Genomic DNA, 19,319 nt, shown 5'->3' on the forward strand with positions numbered 1-19,319 from the left:
AATCGTTAGGAATTTGTCTAAATTTTTATTTATCAATAATAGGATAGTACAATCTTATTACACATTAAAAGTAAAGTAGAAAAACCACAATTATTATTTATTTCATACATCCCATTCTTTCATCAATTGCTGCTCATATCGCCTTCAGAAATATGGACAAAAATCTGCGTACACTGTGTACAAATATTTAAACTTAAGTATGGCCCATCGAGCAAATGCTAACTCATCGCATGCCGCGAATGCGTGTGGTGTGGTTAATAAGATATCATCATCTAAAGTAACAAAAATTTTGGCGAAATTTACAAATTATTTGAATCGAATGCAAGGATTATTTTTTGTACAAGTTTTCCTCAAGTATAAAATTCCATTAACTTACGCTCTAGCTCTAGAATAGTACAACAATACGCGTTTTGAACTAAATGGGAACCGCGACGGACGAACACGGAAATGAAACAAATAAAACCATGTTGATTACACACCTGGCTTTCCATATTTGTACCTATACAATTACATCGCTCGCGTGCCTGCTATTTCAAACAAAAAAGAAAAAGAAATACGATCGTTACTCAGTTAGATAAATCCGCGACATGTTCTCCTTATATTCATATATGTATAATATTCGAAATAAAATCTCATACTCTCGCCGTACGCGTCCAAACAGAGTCATATCGTGCTCGCAACAGATTCACTCGCCTACTCAGATACTGTGGCCGCCTCGTCGTCTTTACTCTCGCCGGCGGCGGGCGTAGATTTCTTCTCCTCTGGTTTGTCTTTCGCGTCCGTCGTCTTGGCGGGCGTTGTGTCGGCTTCCTTCTCGCCGTTCTCAGTCGCCTCCGACTTGCTGTCTTCTTTGGCGTCGTCACCGTCGCCGTTATTATTCGCCGCCTCATCTTTGCTGTCGTGTGTGTTATTCTCCACCACCGGTGTGGGTTTCTTGTCGGTTTTCTTCTCTACCTTCTTTTCTTCCTTCTCTTCTTTCTCGGTGTCGTTCTTATCACTTTCGTCTGTGTCCATCTTATCAGCGGCTTCTTCTTTGCTGACTTCGTCGCTCACCGGTTCCTCTTCGGAGACACTCGCATTCTTCCGCGGACGTCCTCGTCCTTTTGGCTTGCCGTCCGATTTTGGCGCCGGCGTCTTTTTCTCCTTCTTGGCAGGTGGAGGCGGTATCGCTGGAATAATACCTTTGGCGGCTGATCGTGTACGCCGGCGTCCTTCAATCTCTGGTGCAAGATCCTAAAAACAAATTGTGTTAAAGTTTAAAATTACATGCATTTTTCATGAAATAAAATCTTTTAGTGCAATATTAATTACAAAGATGCATTACCTTTGTTATGGCTTCGCTCTCTTCGCGAGCACGATCTATCGCCCTACCCTTACTGCTCTTTCTGGCTTTTGGCGACTTTTCATTCTGTAAAAAAAATGCGAGATTTAAAACAACTATTCAAAAGTTATGCGACGCGCGCATTTATTTCCCTCCAAAAGTACATAAACAAGAAAGAAATCAAGCGCAGACGTACGTACGACGCCGCACTCAATACAACGATGCGTAGCGAGCGTTGGACGTACGTCGGTGCGCAGTGTAAACGCCGCCAAACCGAAGAATACAACAGACAGCAAGCAAGATAGATGCCAATTGGAAAGTCGATGCGCGTTATTATTACATCAATATGCCCCAAAATGTTAATTAAAACGCCTCGCGTCCGATTTGATATCCTTCGTTGCGTAATTTCACGCAAGATATGCGCGCGTACCGATGCATGTTTGCGCAAAGCGAGCACAACAAAGCACGAAACGGCGCGCGCTATCCAAAAGTCGCGCTGCCGTGCCGACTGCGATGCGCGCGAATTGCGGCTCGCGACGTCGGCGAATATCTCTTGAAATACGTGATTTGAGCACTCACCTGATTGCTTTCCTCGCTGAGCGCGGTCTTGGCGTTCACGGCGTCTGTCTCGGACATTTTAACACGTCTTGGAACACTATGTACGAGGCGCTTTGGATAAGAATTAAGCGCGACTGCGTTCCGGCCCGCTCGTTGTTTATACAGCGCAAATGGCGACCGCGTCGTCACGTGACCGCGCGTTGCACTGCTGACAGCCGCGCGGCGCGTGCAGCGCCAAACTTACACCTTCGGGTGTACTCGGAATGCCAGCATTCTTTTGAATCTTTCGCATTCAAACTCGCTTGGTGTAACGAACTTTGCATTCTTTGCATTTTTTCACTTTCACTAGAATATACACGTAACAGTCATCTCAGGTGTCATTAATATATTCATGATTTATTTCCATTTTTGCATTTTTCATACTTTATAATAATATTCCTGCCAAGTATTACAGAAGTTTCCATCAAAAAATAAACCTCAAATATTATTTGATTCTCCATATTTGATATCCACTTTTCTGGTAATTTTTGGCGAATTCACTCCAAAACACTAACCTCTATAACATGCAGAAAACAAATAAATGAGTTTATAAATACAATTATTTATTAATTATTATATTATCGCCATTTTAATATCGAATTAGTTAATACAATTATTATATGCATGATTTATATATATTTACAAATGAAATAACTACTCTTTTAATATCTATCCTCTAATTCTACTAATGTTTTCCTAAGATTTGTAATTAATCCTAACATATTACCCTTACGCTTCTCTAACCAAACCATCAACTTATCTGGAGGATAAATCTGTGTCTTAATATCAATAATTTTATTTGACTTCTTTTCAATGTCCATTTGCACTGGAAATTGGGAAATTAGTTTACCATCTATTAAAAATTGTATAACCACTCTTAAATATTCATTCATATCTAAAATTTGAATAATTTTAAAGTGGAATACATCCATGTAATGTTTTAGAATATTCTCAGATGTTTCCAGAACATTTTCTACAAGCAATAAAGTAAAATTAGTCCTAGAATTGATTAATGAATATTAATATCAATAAAATTACCTCCATATTTCTGTTTTAAATCACTCAATTCATTAGTTAAAATATGCTGTAAACATTGAGTTTCATTGCAGTCTTTTTGGTGTTGAACAGAATTCTTCAATGCATCAATGTATACAGATCGATCATTCACTAGATCACATAAAAGCTTAATCTTTTCCTTTTGTTGAGCATAATTCGCAGCCCTTTGCTTATTTTCTTCTTCTTTATATTCACTGATGTTTACCTCTGTGATTTTCAATAGTTCTGCATAAGTGTCTATCAATTGATTTGTGTAATTAATAGGTTGAAATGGTATATATTGAGCTGCAAGAGCTGTAATCAAAATGACGTTTACTTAAAACAGTTGGTTTTGTGAATAAGAAGCTTACCATCTATCATGTCTTGAGTTACAGTAGGTATTTCATTACTTTCTAGTTGTGACTTCTCCATGTTGTGTCTGTTGTGAACAGCATCAACTGAATAACATGAGAATAACCGTCGAAATTGACAACACTCCAAATGCAGCAAACTTTAATACTTTATATTAAAACCACAAGGTGGCGCTGTATCGTTGTACCTGACAGTTACTGACAATTTATTTAATTTTGCAAAATAAATCCAACTGCTTAATATTATAATATTAAAAAATTTGCTTTTAGGTGCATTACAAAAAACCTATGTGTTATAAGTTTTGAAATTTCGAAATTATTCAGAAAGGTTACCTGCTAAAAAAATGTTTTAGTAAATGGCTTAAGTATTTTGCCAGAAGAGGGCGACATAAATACTGTATTGAACATTTAAATTGCTGAATTTATAAATGCACATTTTCATCAATAATCTTAATTTATCAAAGAATTTAAAACAAAAATAATAAATATATCTAGTTGAGCATCTCCCTTGATTAAAAATAACCAAACAAGTTTCTTTTGCCAAGAAATCACCATGAAACAATAAATAACACGCGAAGAAAACACCGGAAACCGGAAAATTCAAAATGGAAAACCCACAGCGCGCGAATGCAATTAAGCGCGACGCCGCGCTGCGCCCCTAATGAACGTAACACCGTCGTGCGCCGTTCGAGCGGCGCGCATAAATTAAAATTACAACAATTAGCGCAACCCGCAACTTTATAAACAAATTAAGAAGCACATCTTCGCCGCCGTTAGCTTTCGGCGTGTGCATGACGCATTGTTTTAATTGCGCCGCTCCTAATGAATTCCGCGCGAAACGAGGGCGTAATCGTTACACCCCCGCCGCCACCGCATCGCCGACGAGAAGAACAACTTGTAAGAATCGTAATAACGGCGTGTAACACGGCGTCGCGACGGTCGCTTTTAATAAATAGTAATTAAAAGCGGCCCCAAGCTGATTATGATTTACAATTTCTAATTAAACGCCCCCAATGCGTTGAAGTAGAAAATGTTTTAGAGGTTTTATTAAGACACCAAATGTTTTGGATTAATTATTGTTCATTTATGATTAGAATATGCTAAATAAATTGTTATTAACCCAAGTTAATACAAAATAAAATAATTAATGATTTTTTGTTGGTCAATGATTGATTTCTATAAATTTTACAGGTTTTTTCGTCGTTCCGAGAAAATCACAATCATTAGAAACGCTTTATGACATGAAAAAAGCAACACGCTGCCTCATAATGCAATTCGAAAACGTTTTACCCCCAAAAAAAGATAAATCGTTTATTTCTGATTTGTCATTTGCCACACATCGCAGCATCGTTTATTATTCACACCTTCAGCCGAAATGCGACTTTCACACACTCGAAACTCACCTACTCACATGCTGCATCAATTCGTTTTCCCGAAAAAAAGAAAGATGGAATGGCACGAACCGCCAGTGAAAGACAAAACCCATCCAGAGACAGAGCGGCGCACAAAGGGCGAAAAGACGAAAGATCATTGAGCTGCCTTTTTGTCTCTTGTTTGTTGCACTGCGACGCCGTTCGCCATTGTTGCGCCGGTCGCACTTTGAATACGGTGTGTGTGCGGTGATAAATTGTCTTAAGGGATCCCCGCCGTTTCTCAAGGGTCCTCTACAGGTGTATTTCTCGGATTGTTGCGCGTCTACACAACTTCTCGATTCAAAACACGGCTAGAAAAATAGAAAGAAGACTCTTGACTCTTGTGTTGAGCATTTTTTTCACGGTGTTTGGGTTGTGTGAGTGTGTGTATGCTAGTGGTTTGCAGATCGAGATTGATGCGTTTTTTATAAACTCCCAAGTTTGTTTTATTTCATTGGGGGTGGCCAAAACACCGACCTCTGGGGTTTTGTGTGCCTGCAGGCAGTATGCTTACATGATGGGAATTCCGAATGATATCTATTCTTTTTCGAATTCGATGTGAAACGGGTGTTTTTTGTCTAGTTTAGATTTGTGATGTTGGCAAAGGAATGCGGACGAATCAAACCGCAATAGTGGCGCGACTAGACATAGCGGCGCGCAGAAATTTCTCAAAGAAACAAAATAGTCTGATAGGGAATACAATAGAATGTAAAAAAATAATGAATGATTCGTTGTGCGATGATATCTTAAACAAAAATTTATAATTAATCAAAATTTTTAGAAAAAAATCCTAATTTTCTAATTATTTATATTTGCAACTAGTTTTTGCGAGTGATTTCGTTAAATTTTATCAATTTTATCAAACAAATGTTATTTTATTTAAAAAAATTGAAAAATGCAAATAAAAAACTTTAACGCCATCTAGAATTCAATTATTTAGCTATAACTATGACTGATTCTCTATTACAACTTTCATCCCTTATTTAACACCCTATAAGTAATAATTTTTGATATTTTAATATTTATTCTGCTATTCACGACGCAAACAAATCCAAAAAATCAAAGTTCATCAAAATCTGTCCATCCGTTCTTGAGTTATAAAAGCTGTAACTAACAAAACTTTGCCCTATACCTAAGTTTCTATAGATATGTTATTACATGAATCGTGACGTCACGACTTTGATTTACCTACAACCAATTCATTTAACATATTGAAACGCAGTCATAATTCATTAATTTTAAAAAATAATTTATTACATTACAATATGCCTATCTGCAGCGGAAAACAAAAATTTGTCAAACGCGCGTAATTTTTAACTCGATTCATTTTATACAAAACAATATATTATCTCATGTGCCACGTCCGAGTCCACAGATTAATAACAGTTGCACGCCGAGGCAATTTAGCATTCAAATTTATGACGGATTCGAGCGTAATTCGTGCGATACGGCTCACCGAGCTCATGAAGTATGAACAGCGCGCGCACACTGCATTACATTACGTGCCTCTTGCGCGCATCACCGTTCGGAATTCCGCACTCGCTGCAAGCCAGCAAATACGAATACGAAAAGAATTCATTGCAACCGGCGCGAGAAAATTGCTTTGCACTTTGCGAGCCTGTTTCGTTTTTGCAGCTAAACCATAATCGCTTTTCGTTTTGTTTCGTTTTTGTTGTGCTGCGGTTTTTGCGTTATTTATCTGGTTGTGCCGCACCGCCGCGAGTTTTTTGTTTTACGCTTGGCGGTGAATGGCGGGCCCCGCACAGCAGCCATTTTCACGCCGGGCAATTTCGAGCCGTAAATCGTCGATGGATCGCGACGCAACCGACGTCCACCGTCGACATCGAGATATTGGCTCGTCGGGCTTTTTTAATTTGTACCCTTCCGAGCCGGTGGTTATTTAATGGTCGCGCGCACGCGATATTCGTCCAATATGGTCGTCACGCGTCGTTACCCGCTTAAAACAAAAACAAAAAACCCAACATAACCTATTATACACTAAATTATGTATAGGTATCGACGAAAAACACAATTTTTTTCGGTGTGAATTTTTTATTTACATTGGAGTCACTCCGCAACTATTCCGCAACATCCACGTGCACATAGACCGAAGGGTAAACGCGAATTACCATTTTATTAAAGTCTTAATAAAGCCGACACGCACTACATTCATGAGCTTTTCGTGTGCGGCACGCACCCTTGTTTAAACACGCGACAAATCCGAACGTCGTGATATCGACTTAATAACTCGTTAATGCTTCTTTCCCGAGGGGGGTGTTACGAGTCAGCGTTCGGTGGCGGTGGGTGGCGCCGCGCCTATCTATCACTCAACCCTCCCGACGCGACGGCGTCGCCAAATCCGCTCGCCAAATCCCGCTAACAAACACGCCGCGCGTTAAAATAATTTAATTAAATCGGGATCGGTTCCGTGTGCGCGCATTACACCCCTAAATCTGAATTCAAACGCGGCAAACAAACACCGCAGCAGCCAACAAAAAAACGTGACCATGAATGACATCATGACACAATATAAATCAACAACTTTGAAATACAATTTTTAACATTTTTGAGTTTAACACCTGTTTGTTGAGTGTAATAAAAGTTAAAATGTAACTACAATACAGATATTTCCTAATTTAGTGAGTGATAAATTTAAATCTCGTTTTCTTGTTTGTTTGCAGCGTGTTAGAGCTTTTTTTATCGGGGGGTTTAATCCGCAAGCGTCGCTAATGGCATTTGTCAGGACGCAAACGAATTCTAAAACGGACGCGTAATGAAAATGGATTATTCACAAATTAAACGTGTCAATTGTGTTTGCACGCGCCAATCTTTATTTAGTTTTTCATTTTAGTGTAAGCAGGATGTAACATATCCTTGAATTGCCGATATTTATTTAATACTAGCTGTGGCAAGAAAATTCGTCCCTGAAATTTTTAGTGAAAATCTAAATAATTTTTATTTTCTTATTCCGCATCTAGTAATGTGTCGATTTCATAAATAAGATTAGCAATTTTAATGTAAAAAAAGAGAAATGCTAATAATGCACTTTAGCGCCATCTGGGAATCAATTATTTAACTATAACTATAATTGAATTTCTATACTAATTTTCAATACTTATTAGATACCTTTGTACTCATAATTTTCAATATTTTAATATTTATTCTTTTATTCGGGATATAGACGAATTAAAAAAATCATAGATTAGGGCTTCACGCGATACCGAGACTTTTCTCGTATCGTCTCGATCTCGTCTCGGAAAAGCGAGACGATACCGAGGCGAGACTTGTTTTATCAATTTCTCGGCGATAGCGAGACCACAGTCCGAGTCTCGTTTTGGTCTCGTTATTGGTCTCGTGAAATTTTTTTTATGAAGTTGATATTAGTAAAATGAGAAAAGGGCCAATATATGAAATCCAATATATGGCCATCTGTGAAATATTTCTTTTGTATATTCAAAAGAACAAGTCAGTAACCGAATATCATGACCTTCAGTGTTCATGTTGACAATATTTTGTAGACAACTTAATAATATTGGGATAATTAATATTTTAACCTATGTATGTATTTTTGGAGTAATTAAATTACTAAACTTTTGTACTGCAAAGATCTTCAATGTTTTCTTTACACTTAAAACCATTAAATGTGATAAAAAATATAAGAACAAAGGCTTCACGGGTATCGCGAGACTTTTCTCGTATCGTCTCGGTCTCGTATCGCTTTTACGAGACGATACCGAGACCGAGACGATACTGTTGATAGTCTCGTCCACTCTCGTCTCGTGTGAAGCCCTATCATAGATCATCAAAATCTGTTCATCCGTTCTTGAATTATAAACGCTGTAACTAACTAAATTTAGTTTATATTCCTTTCATGTGTGTTTAAACGAAATAAAATTCGAAATGCATATTAAAATTCAATATGTACACTGTCCATTCTTGTTTTGTCCGCTTTTTGTCCCCACGGATTAGTAACAAAACAAGAAAAAAAAACGCTGCCTTGATATCAAAAAAATGGGCTGAGCCCCAATGCGTGAGGATATTTTTTCTCCTCCTCGTCTTCGCCGTGCCTCCTTCATAGATATAGATGAGATGTCACGCTCACCTGACGTCCTATTAAAATGACAATGGGACCCTTGATTCGGGGGCGTAGTCCATGCTAATACCTGGAATCGGATAATAAATAAAATCGAAACGCGCCGTATAGAAAAACGCGTTCTTTATGAAGGGCACCCTCGACACGAACGCCGCGAAGAGAAGAAAAAAATCAACCCTCGCCCGCACAATAAAAAAACGTTTCGAAAATATTATCCGATCGATTATTGCGTAACAATGGCGCGGCTATTGTGCGCAGCGGAAAAAAATTATACGAACTTCATCTTAAACGCATTAATAATAAACACATAATAGTGTCATCCACGTATCTATGTGAAAATATTAAATTAATGGAAGTATTTTATCAGGAATCACCATCACCAGAATGGTCCTAACCTCAAAACATAGGTATTTCTAATAAGGTTACAAGAATTTCAGAAATTAATGAATTTTTGCAAAAAAGAAAAAAATTTTAACTTTTGCACAAGGAGCGTATAAATTCGGGAATCCAACGAGAATGAGACAGAGAAAAGACGATGAGATGTGCGGAGGTGTGCGCGTCGAGGGTTAACAATGCCCACCCACAGGGCGACAACAATGCACGCCGGGAACATCTGCTTTCGCGATGGGGGAGTGTGCGCGAGTGCGCGAACGTTCGCAGCTAATAAAACTAAACTCGAACAAAACGCATTGCAAAAATAACACAACAACAACTCAACATAACCTTGAAACAACTAAACAACTTAAAAATTAGGTTGAATTAGGTTATGTATAACCTAACCTAAAACTATTCTGATCATATGTCACCGTGTCATTCGTATGCTGTGAATCTTAGATCAGAATAAAAAATAAAACATCTCTTCACACATATACCCAACACAAACGCATCATTCTTCAGTCTCGGCTGTCAAGCAACTTGTTAATATCCGAGCGTGAAAGAATCAAACACTTGTCCTGGCTTGTTTTTCACGCTTTGGAATCCCAGTTACAGTTTCACTTGTTTTTTCTTTGTGTGCTGCCAGCGTGGACCGCTGTCAAAAGTCAGCGTTTCCGATGTGTGGTGCTGCATGTGGGTCAAAAGCGACTTGTCATATTGTCAAGAAGTCAAGCGCAGAGAGACTACGGTGGCACACAGACAGGAGGAGTGACTTTCCACCACAATCTACTCCCAACGTGTCTTACCTGTGGACTAAGCTTAGTGACTTCTTTGGTGGATGGGATAGGGTTTTGTATTTTTGTATAGGTAAGTGTATAAGCATATGAGATTAGTGTTCTTACGCGTTGTCTGCTTTGTGTGACGGGGCACAGGGAAAAACATGCAACAAAAACTACACGTAAAAGTAAATCAAGCAAAAGAAGTTATTATATTATATCTACAAACGTTGATGGTTATCTAAAATGGTCTAGTCGTATTACAGTCGCAGGTATAAAATTCAGAGCAAGTTAATTTTTACTCTAACTCGAGTTTAAACGTAAAAAAATGAATTCTTAAATGAAATTATCACACAAAAATACTTACAGAATCATTATTTGGATGTAAATCTTATTTCCTGCTATTATTATAAAACCTAACCTATTTTTTACTCCCTATTACGACTCTACAGTAGAAAAACTACATAACCTAACCTAAAATATTAAATTTTCTATAAAATTATTCCTAAAACTTAATATTTAGATACGTTAGATTTGTTGAAGAATGTTTAATCATGATAAGCACCACATCGTAATGACGGTTTGAATACGAATAATGTAAGCCTGTTAACAGAATAATATGTATAATGCGATTATGCACTGCCTAGAGATGTAATCAGTTGGTTCGAGGTTCGACAGAGGGAGGGTAGCGAACGGCAAACAAGATGAAAGTGTCCCCGAGCAGCCGATTTGATTAAATAATGTAGCAAATAAACCTTAACGCCGTATTATTATACTTCGAAACGTGCACGTGCCTAATGAACGTTATTCAAGCAAAGAAAATTAGTAACATCCGATTATTCACTCATTGGCAATCATCCTAATCAATTCAATCAATTGCTACTTGATTAAACCACAACAACTACCTACGTACGAGTAAAACAACAGAATCAAAATAAATTATAATCCACATCTATAATAATTTAATAAGAAAATAATACTTAAGCAGAGAAGCGTTGAGAGAGCAATGGCGACCGAATTAAAACAAAAGACGACCAATGGCGAGCGCGAGCATGCGCGCGCCTGCAAACAGCTTAAGCCAGTTTCTGAGCGGCGTGGCGAGACAAAGAAACCTGCCAATCAGACGTTCACGCTGCAGTGAAGAGGATTCAAGTCTCCACCACGACCACACGACACTTATACAACATTCCGACACTTTCACAACACCACAACACCAAACAAATGGCAATTGTCTTATTTATATACTCTTTTATGATTGGTCGCAGACGTGCAAGTGTCAACAAGTCATCAATTGTTTATCGACATTTGAGGTTATGATAACATGTAATAAACTAACGATAAAGTTGAATAATTCATTTTCGGCATCGGATCGGAGCGTATCACGTGCGTTCGTTATTGTTATTAATAATGTTAATCTTTTGTTGGGTCGGAAGGACCGTTTAATTGGATTATAAATTACGTCGCGGGCGCGTCGCTCGTGAAAACGGCCCGGACGACTTCGTATAGAGCTGCGCTTCGTAATATACCGAGCGCGATATTTTTTCGGTCGTCTTGCGCGTCCATCACATACACATAGTCCAAAACCACATCATCGTAACATAAATATACAAATATTTCATAATTTCTACATTTTATTACGTAAATTTAATTTTTTTTCATTGTATTTTTAGGTTAAAATATTTTTTTCGTATGATTGAGGTTAGTTTTGATTGAAAATGTTTATTTCACATTTTGTTTGTAACACACTGTGTGTGAATAGTTTGTGAGCGGTTTTCGAGCACGTTATGGCCAGAGAAACGCGCCCGCGACGGCGATTTATGGCGGTCATATTTATTTATTGGATTAATACATGTAACATATTGCCAACACACGAGAGATATAAATAACTAGGGAATGTATGATATTAATTTACTGGTCCGTTCTGGTCTGTTCTTCACCGTTCGGACACACCAACAAGTTCGAGTGGATGTGGTATCCCTGTTATTGTCCTTTGATATACCTACTACTCGAAGATGAACTCGCCCATCTTGTATTAAGAGATGAAATTATTGTCTCAGGCAATGTTTACTTCAAACAACAAATTTTGTCCGGAATTTGCTCAGCTTGGTGACAGTGAAATTAATTTACATTAAGTATAGCGCTACCGCGAGACGTATAGTAGACTATAGTGGCAGTGGTGGCGGCGGCGGCGTCGACGTCGGTCCGACCGGATAGTAACCGACCGAAGGGAGCCCCATACCCTACGAATGGGGGCGATACGGCGTATTTGATGGTTTGATATCGATTGCTCCGCCTCCCGCTGCGAACTGTCTCCATGGAGACGGCGACATCGTGTACGTACACCGCGCGTGCATTGTGTGCGGACTGCGCGTCGCCGTCGCCGCCGTCGCCTACTGTCTGCCCCCCAAAAAAAACGCAGAAACAGAAACGCACATTGTTACGAATTCTCCACTGAAGTCTATATGACTATGTCATAAGAAAAATATAAAAAGACTTTATTAAGTTTTAATATTTAAATATTTTTGGTTAGGATGTTTAAAATGTCAAAAGAAGAAAATTAATTTTCAAAAGAACTTGACTCATATGCGTACACTGTTGTTTGGGTTGCATATCTTTCACGTGTGGGTGAGTCACGTCAATGTTTGTTTGTGGCAGGTTCATCTTTTCTTTACAAGTTTACTCTGTAATAACCGACGAGTACTACACTTTGTAGCAGCGCACATTATTACGCGCGATTATCAATTTGATCGTGACCATTTTTGATCGTGACACGCCGTCGAGCTATCCACAACCACGACACACACCGCCCTGATGATGGTTGGGTTACGCGCGCCGGTGGCGGCGGCGACGCGGCGCCTTAAACTACTACTATACTAGGTGGGTGGAGATGATTGTTTCGTCCTGTCGGACGCAGCCAGCCACGTGCCGCCTGCCGCTGAAGTGTGTGCACTGTGTGCGCACGCGGTTTAATGAGGGGTTTTATCACGGCGGTTATTACGCCAGCCGTAAGCGACGACTTACCGACTTTCACCGAAAACACTTTCATCTACAGATAAGTAAATTCCCAAATTTCAATCACAAAAAAAATATGCAACCCACTTTACTAATGTAATGTGTAATGAGTTGCCTATCATTATTTTGCATTGTATCATACACAATACGTAATACAAAGCGTAAAACAGCAATAATTGAAAATCCTAATTGAAATCAGATAAATCAAGCCGCTTTAACAAGTCATAAGAATAGTCTTCTGCTCGTTACATAACCTCAACATTTACATCTCGCATCTTCAATCGTATGATCTAATTTTTATTCATACGATCCATACAACATTATACAAAGTGTTTCGATTATAATATTCATTGTATTATTTAGGTTATGTACATGTACCTAAGTATTCAAAACACGCATTGTACAACAATTTGTCAAACTGTAGGTTATGTTACGTTGTGCTGTTGTTGTGGTTGTGTCTGTGGCCCGATTCAAATTCAGGGCTCAAAGTTGTTTTGCCTGCGTGCGCTAGGACGCGAGTAAGTTATTTTAAACACAATAGTTCATTAGTTTATCGAATCAGATCGCGCCAGTCATTAATCTTGTACGTTTACCCACACACACACAACAACATCACCTATATAAATGTATACCTACATGTGTTTAAAGTTACAGCATGCGTTGAGAAGACGTAAAAAGTGAGTCATGATATTACAGAAACATAACCTCAACAGAAAACATGTGGTTATTTATTTTAAACGCGTTTTAATAACCTATATGTTTAAGATGACTGTATATTTAGTTTTTTTGTTTTTCAGGCTTGAAACACTTTGTATGTTGGGCAGTGTGCACGAGCGCGAAGGAAATATTGAAAAAGATATCTTGACGGATTAGCCCGATCGCGAGTGATTGTTATTTTATGCATGTTATTATTGGACGGAATCTATTAACAGAAATGCGCTCGGATGTCAGTCAAGAGCGACGCCCGAGTCCGAGTTGCAGTCAAAGTCAAAACGATTTATAAAAATTCGAAGAGTTCCAGTTGCCCGCCCGACAAACTTCCCAACACACACACCACACGAACAGGTGTTATTAATAACGCGATAGATCATTCCGGCAATAAATTACCGGACGGCGATGATAAGCCAAGGTAATTAAAATTTTAATTAACACACTACCGACTCTATTTAAGCTGCAGTAAGTACTTTCTTTTGTTTCGACAATTAGTAGTGTGTGAAAATAATAAAAGTGAGTATATTTGGTTGCCTAACATATACAACACTTTATAAAAGTAAGAAACGTGTAAGTTTTGGTTGTTTGTAGTTGTTTTTTTGTTTGTTTTATGTGAAATGTGTGAGTTACTGACCCATTGGTCACGAATATCGTTGCGAGCCCGGAGGGCACGAGCGTCGAAAACCATCCGCGGCATGTGCGCGCGCCCGAGAAATTCCCAAGGTACCTAATTACACATTCCACGGACACCCAGCACCACCACCAATCCGCCCGAATTCACCGGATAATTATACCTTCCCGAGTTTTTCGTCCGAGAAAGATGCACGCCTTTTTACCACCAACGAGTTTACTTACGAGGAAAATGAAAAGATAAATTAGTGCTGTATGTGGAAGCAATCCACGCCCGGTTTCTAATTAATAAACCATTCATCGCCCGATAAATCATTGCGTAATCACACACGGCCCATATTTAGCACGTTTACAACACAAACAAGCAAAAACAATATCTACTAGTAAAACTTTTGTTATTTTTTAGTCGCGGTGAAATATGAATATGTTAAATTTGTTAAACGAGCAATGCGCGCTTTTCCTTTGATTTATCCGATGAGATCCACGGTGGAATTCAGTTCCCGAGCAATAATTTCGAGGTGAAACTTAATTACCGCCGCAATCATATATCAAATAACAGCGCGCGCGCGCCCGCTCGCGAGTTATGCGCTGCCTTCGCCTTCGAACTTCGAGGCACGACGCTGTCGCGCGATGCAGGAAAGTTTCGACTTGAGAGAATAAAAAGTAAGAAGAAAACGTGTGCTATATTGGTGTGGTGTTGCACTGCTGTATTGGATATCCATTCTCACATAATACATTTCGTAAAGACTCGGTGAGAGTGAGTTTAAAAGGTGTTTCATTTCAGACGACGACGCAAACGAGTGAAATATGAAGAATTATTTTTTATGCGTTGAGTTGATGACAACTCATACAAAATTTTAAATTTTTATTTTAAATTTGACCCAAAAAAATTAAGTTTCAATTGAGTTTTGCTCATTTTACACCCTTCAATCTTTCAGTTTGCAGTTTGTAGTTGGCAATGCGCTTGATATGAGATAATGTAAAATAGAAGATAGCATTTTCAATATTGAAAAGTTACGGACACGAATGCGCCTTATCGTCATCATCATTCCACGCCGCGCAAGGCGCACAATGGACAACGCACCATCCAAGGAAAAACACGAAACACACACACGCACCTCGACCCTGCAGAAACAATAATAAATAAAGCGCATTGTTCGGCGAGCGAGAGCCGTTTTAAATTCACAGCGACTATTAGCGTTATTGATGATGTTGCGGCCGGCCGCGTATTGATTGATGATCGATCTACATGCAGCGCGTCAGCGGACACAGACCCGAGAGACCTCTCTTCGCCTGGCCGAGGAGACGACAAGCACACGGCGCACAATTCCAGACGAAGGTCCAGAAGATGGGTCTCTGGACGAACGAGCGAAGCGTCTCCGGGTCGAAATAGAATTTTAATTAAACGATTTTCGATTTACATTTGGTCTATTTTTAGTTTTGTTTTGCTTACATGTTGAACTGCGTGAGTAAAAACAAATATATATAGTATCCAAACCTATATACCTACCTAAGATTTTTTTTTCAAGATTTAGGTCATTGCTTTTAAAATTATCAGAAAAAAATAGCGGATGTGTGATAATACAAGTAATTCAGTCAATTTAAATCAAATTTGGGCAAATTTAGATTAAAACGAATTAAATAACGTCGAATTAATCAAAAAATCAACTTCTAATTCAAGTCACGTTTGTATTCCTATATTATCAGCAGAATTACACAAAAAAAGTTAGAAAAAACAACATTTTTTAACACACGACCAAAAAAGTAAGGTTAATACACTTTAAAATTACACTCAGATAAGTAGCAAGATAGTTAATTATCAAACCAAATAAAAATAAGTAATGACGACGGCGCAGCACTCACAATTTGCTTTAATTTAATTTGATTAGTTCCGGATGCCAACAGCAACAAACAATAGACACTTCATAAATTTGTGTGAAGACACCAAACCACAAAAAAACACTGTTACTTAAATTCAAAGCGCGCGCAAGAAAGACGAATTCTTAATAAATATGTTAGCATTTTTAATTTTTTAATTATATCACAAGTTACAAACTTATTAGTGACTTACAAATTGCCTACTTGTGGAGGCACTAAATTTATTTTTTCAGTTATCCAGCCCTTTTAAATTAAATTTAATACCACTAGATTTTATGAATAATTTTACGACGCAAACCCGCACGTATCAACTCGTTGATATGCAAATGATTTATATCGCCGATCGTAAATTCACCGCTAATTAATTCGTCCACGTGAGGAACAAATAATACGAATCGTAAATCATCGTACAACAACGCCAAAATTTAAAAAATTATTCCACAACGTGAAATGTCTTAATAAAAACGTTTAAACTTAAAATTTTAGTTTAAAATGAGGAATATTTTAGGAAATAGTTTATTACTGAAAACAGGACGCCTAATTGGACGCGAAGGTGCGCGCGGCAGGAAATTGTAACTTTCAGCAGTTATTTAAATTAATTTTGATGGCACCCGACGCGCTTGCACATTAAGTTATTAACTATTCCGGAAAGCATAAAATCAACTTGATAAAATTTTACTCCTAAAAAAAAAACGTTGCACGTTGTAATAAAATGAACAACGCGTCGAATCAATCAAACCCTTCACGGATGAGATGATGATCATCTCCGCTGAACATCGTACAGAAAACCAACACAAACGCAACAAGCATCTGATAATGTACAAATATACAATGTGTTTCAACATTCGCCGCATTGAAACAACATAAATTCAATAATTTTATGGTTGTGTCCCTGCTGGATTGTTGAATCAAATGATTCACAAATCAAAATGTATAAATTGATGACGTTCATCAATCGTCGTGACTCGCGTGTGTTTTAATCGCGTCGTGGAATCCGAACACGAAAACACGTCTCGCACTTTTGTTTTTCCTGTGTGCCCTTTTCGCATGATGCGAAAACATTCCGATAATATTTTTTTGTACATATTAAACGTTATGGTTGATAAATAAAATATTTTCTTATGTTGGAGTAATTGAATTGTCATGAATTGGCAAATTTTTAATATTTCTCGGAAAATTTTTGCGTTTTTGCCTAAATCACAATGCAAGAGACTTAAAATGTTGACAGTGAAAAATTACCCTCTTAAGAAGTGTATCATATAAATAGCTAATACAGGAATGTTGTGGTTGTAGACGCAGAATACCTGAAACTTGTCGGGGTGGATGATGAAGAAATTGTTACCAAAAAAATGGCTGAATCATTACATTGGAAAATTGCTGATTTATCGAATCAATTTCGATTTTCACACCTGGCAAAATCGCTTTCAAAGTGTTATTGAACGCCTACAAGCGTACAAATCGTTTTGTTATAGAAAATCTTTCGAAAAAATTTCAAAGGTCAAAAAATTGCAGGCGCACTTACATATTTCATGAATAAAATACGTAACAGTTTGGCGCCGCGTAGAAGAATATCGGATGGAAAGATAGAATCATAGAATGCGATGCGTTCAGGACTTGCGGGGCCGGCCGCTCGCCCTCCCGGGCTTCCTTCCGAAACATATAAAGCAATTGCGCCCCCCGCCGGCGCCGGTGTCAGTCGCACGCCCCCGGCGCAAAAGAGCGCGCGCGCGTTTCGACGAACTTCTTTCCGCACAGGGCACAGCCGATGCGTAACGGTCTTCCGCCATCCACTAACCGTTCCGCCACCACCACCAACACACACCAACACATACTCGCATACACATTATGCGAGCATTTCAACGACCGAAAAGCCAGAAAGTCAGCTTTTATCATCTCTGAATGCGTTTACGCTGTGTGGCAGCAGCAGCAGGTGAAAGCTCAACTTCTGCACCTCCAGCCTGGAAATGTTTTCATTGTGAACGGTGTAAATCGGACCGGAAATCAAATTTTATGTTAAGTCAACTGATCGGAAGCGACACCAAGTTGGAAAAGTTACACGAGATTTTTTTCTGTCTATATTCATGTGTTGTGTGTGTATGAAAATCTAAAATTAAACTTGAATCAAAATTGAATGGTCATAGACACCGATTACGCGCGGCATCTGCGTTGTTTTCTTTTGCTCTGCTGGCGTTGAGTGGTCTGTTAATTTTCGCTTTACACAAACACGAAATTCCAGCGCATACAAAAATGTTATCATGCTTCAAATTTAATTTAAGAGTGAGTAATTTTCACCTTCACTTACTTCGACGCCCTGCATCACCATTCAACGCGCTGTTTATTTATTCGCGTGAATTTGGTTAGTATTACTACGAGTGCAGTACTAACACGACTATAATTAGAAGCCAAAGTAAACTAGAATATTATGTTAAATTTGGGTACAAGTTAAAAACTCACTTTTGCTATGAAATTAAATTTTGCCAATGAATGTCAAATGTAGTTAAATTTTTTAAATTGTCATCCGATTTATTTAAGTTTTGGAAGCCATCTGCACGCGTGGGCGTTCAGCCGAGAAACGCATCAATTCCTTCATTCCGATGTCTGCATGCCGCAGCGCGCCGCTCTCGAGTTAATGCCATTGTTATCTTGTTCGAAGCGATGGGTACAAGATAACAAGCTCGCGACACGTTGTCTTTGGGTGTCGCACCGATGGCCCGTGGCACGACTCAGATGGACCGATAATGTTCGGGGCACAAAATCAAAGAGCTTACATTCTTTTAACATTAGACCAGACACAGCTTGCGGTTTTGTGGTTGTATTATTATAATAGTCGTAGTTTTTAGTAAAGATTTAATTAATTTATATTTTATTGTTTCTTGGGCCTAGTAGACAGGTACGATTCCATTAATAAAAATTGCAATTTAAAAAAAAATACTAATATTGCTCTTTGGTGCCATTTCGAATTAAATTATTTAGCAATAACTATGATTGAATCTCTATATAAATTTTCATCCCTTATTTAACACCCTGTATATCACAATTTTTGATATTTTATTAATTATTCTGCTATTCAGAGCCAAGACAAATCCAAAAAATTGTAGATCAACAAAA

General features: G+C 38.3%; 2 protein-coding genes across 2 annotated transcripts in view; both read right to left on the reverse strand.

Annotated features, from left to right (window-relative positions):
• Positions 1 to 5: 5 nt before the first annotated feature.
• On the reverse strand, positions 6 to 2,082 carry LOC135795515 (nucleolar protein 58-like). Its single transcript, XM_065307223.1, has 3 exons — positions 1,901 to 2,082; positions 1,325 to 1,408; positions 6 to 1,233 (listed from the first exon to the last, which is right to left on the reverse strand). Exons 1-3 carry the CDS (start codon positions 1,955 to 1,957, stop codon positions 694 to 696), a joined length of 681 nt encoding a protein of 226 aa, XP_065163295.1. The 5' UTR covers positions 1,958 to 2,082; the 3' UTR covers positions 6 to 693.
• Positions 2,083 to 2,256: 174 nt separating this feature from the next.
• LOC135795516 (uncharacterized) overlaps positions 2,257 to 19,319 on the reverse strand; it is a 29,361-nt gene continuing 12,298 nt past the window's right edge. Inside the window, exons 2-6 of the mRNA XM_065307224.1 lie at positions 4,728 to 5,047; positions 3,325 to 3,411; positions 2,957 to 3,268; positions 2,646 to 2,891; positions 2,257 to 2,435 (exon numbers count right to left, since the gene is read on the reverse strand). Of these exons, the coding sequence (XP_065163296.1) occupies positions 2,416 to 2,435; positions 2,646 to 2,891; positions 2,957 to 3,268; positions 3,325 to 3,385 (639 nt within the window). The 5' untranslated portion in view covers positions 3,386 to 3,411; positions 4,728 to 5,047 and the 3' untranslated portion in view covers positions 2,257 to 2,415. The remainder of the gene's footprint in view (positions 2,436 to 2,645; positions 2,892 to 2,956; positions 3,269 to 3,324; positions 3,412 to 4,727; positions 5,048 to 19,319) is intronic.

This window comes from Atheta coriaria, unplaced genomic scaffold (assembly GCF_025399875.1).
Source record: "Atheta coriaria isolate IRGN ID8LTWV9N9 unplaced genomic scaffold, Caltech_Dcor_3.1 hic_scaffold_7_pilon, whole genome shotgun sequence".
In the NCBI taxonomy this organism is placed as follows: Eukaryota; Metazoa; Arthropoda; class Insecta; order Coleoptera; family Staphylinidae; genus Dalotia; species Dalotia coriaria.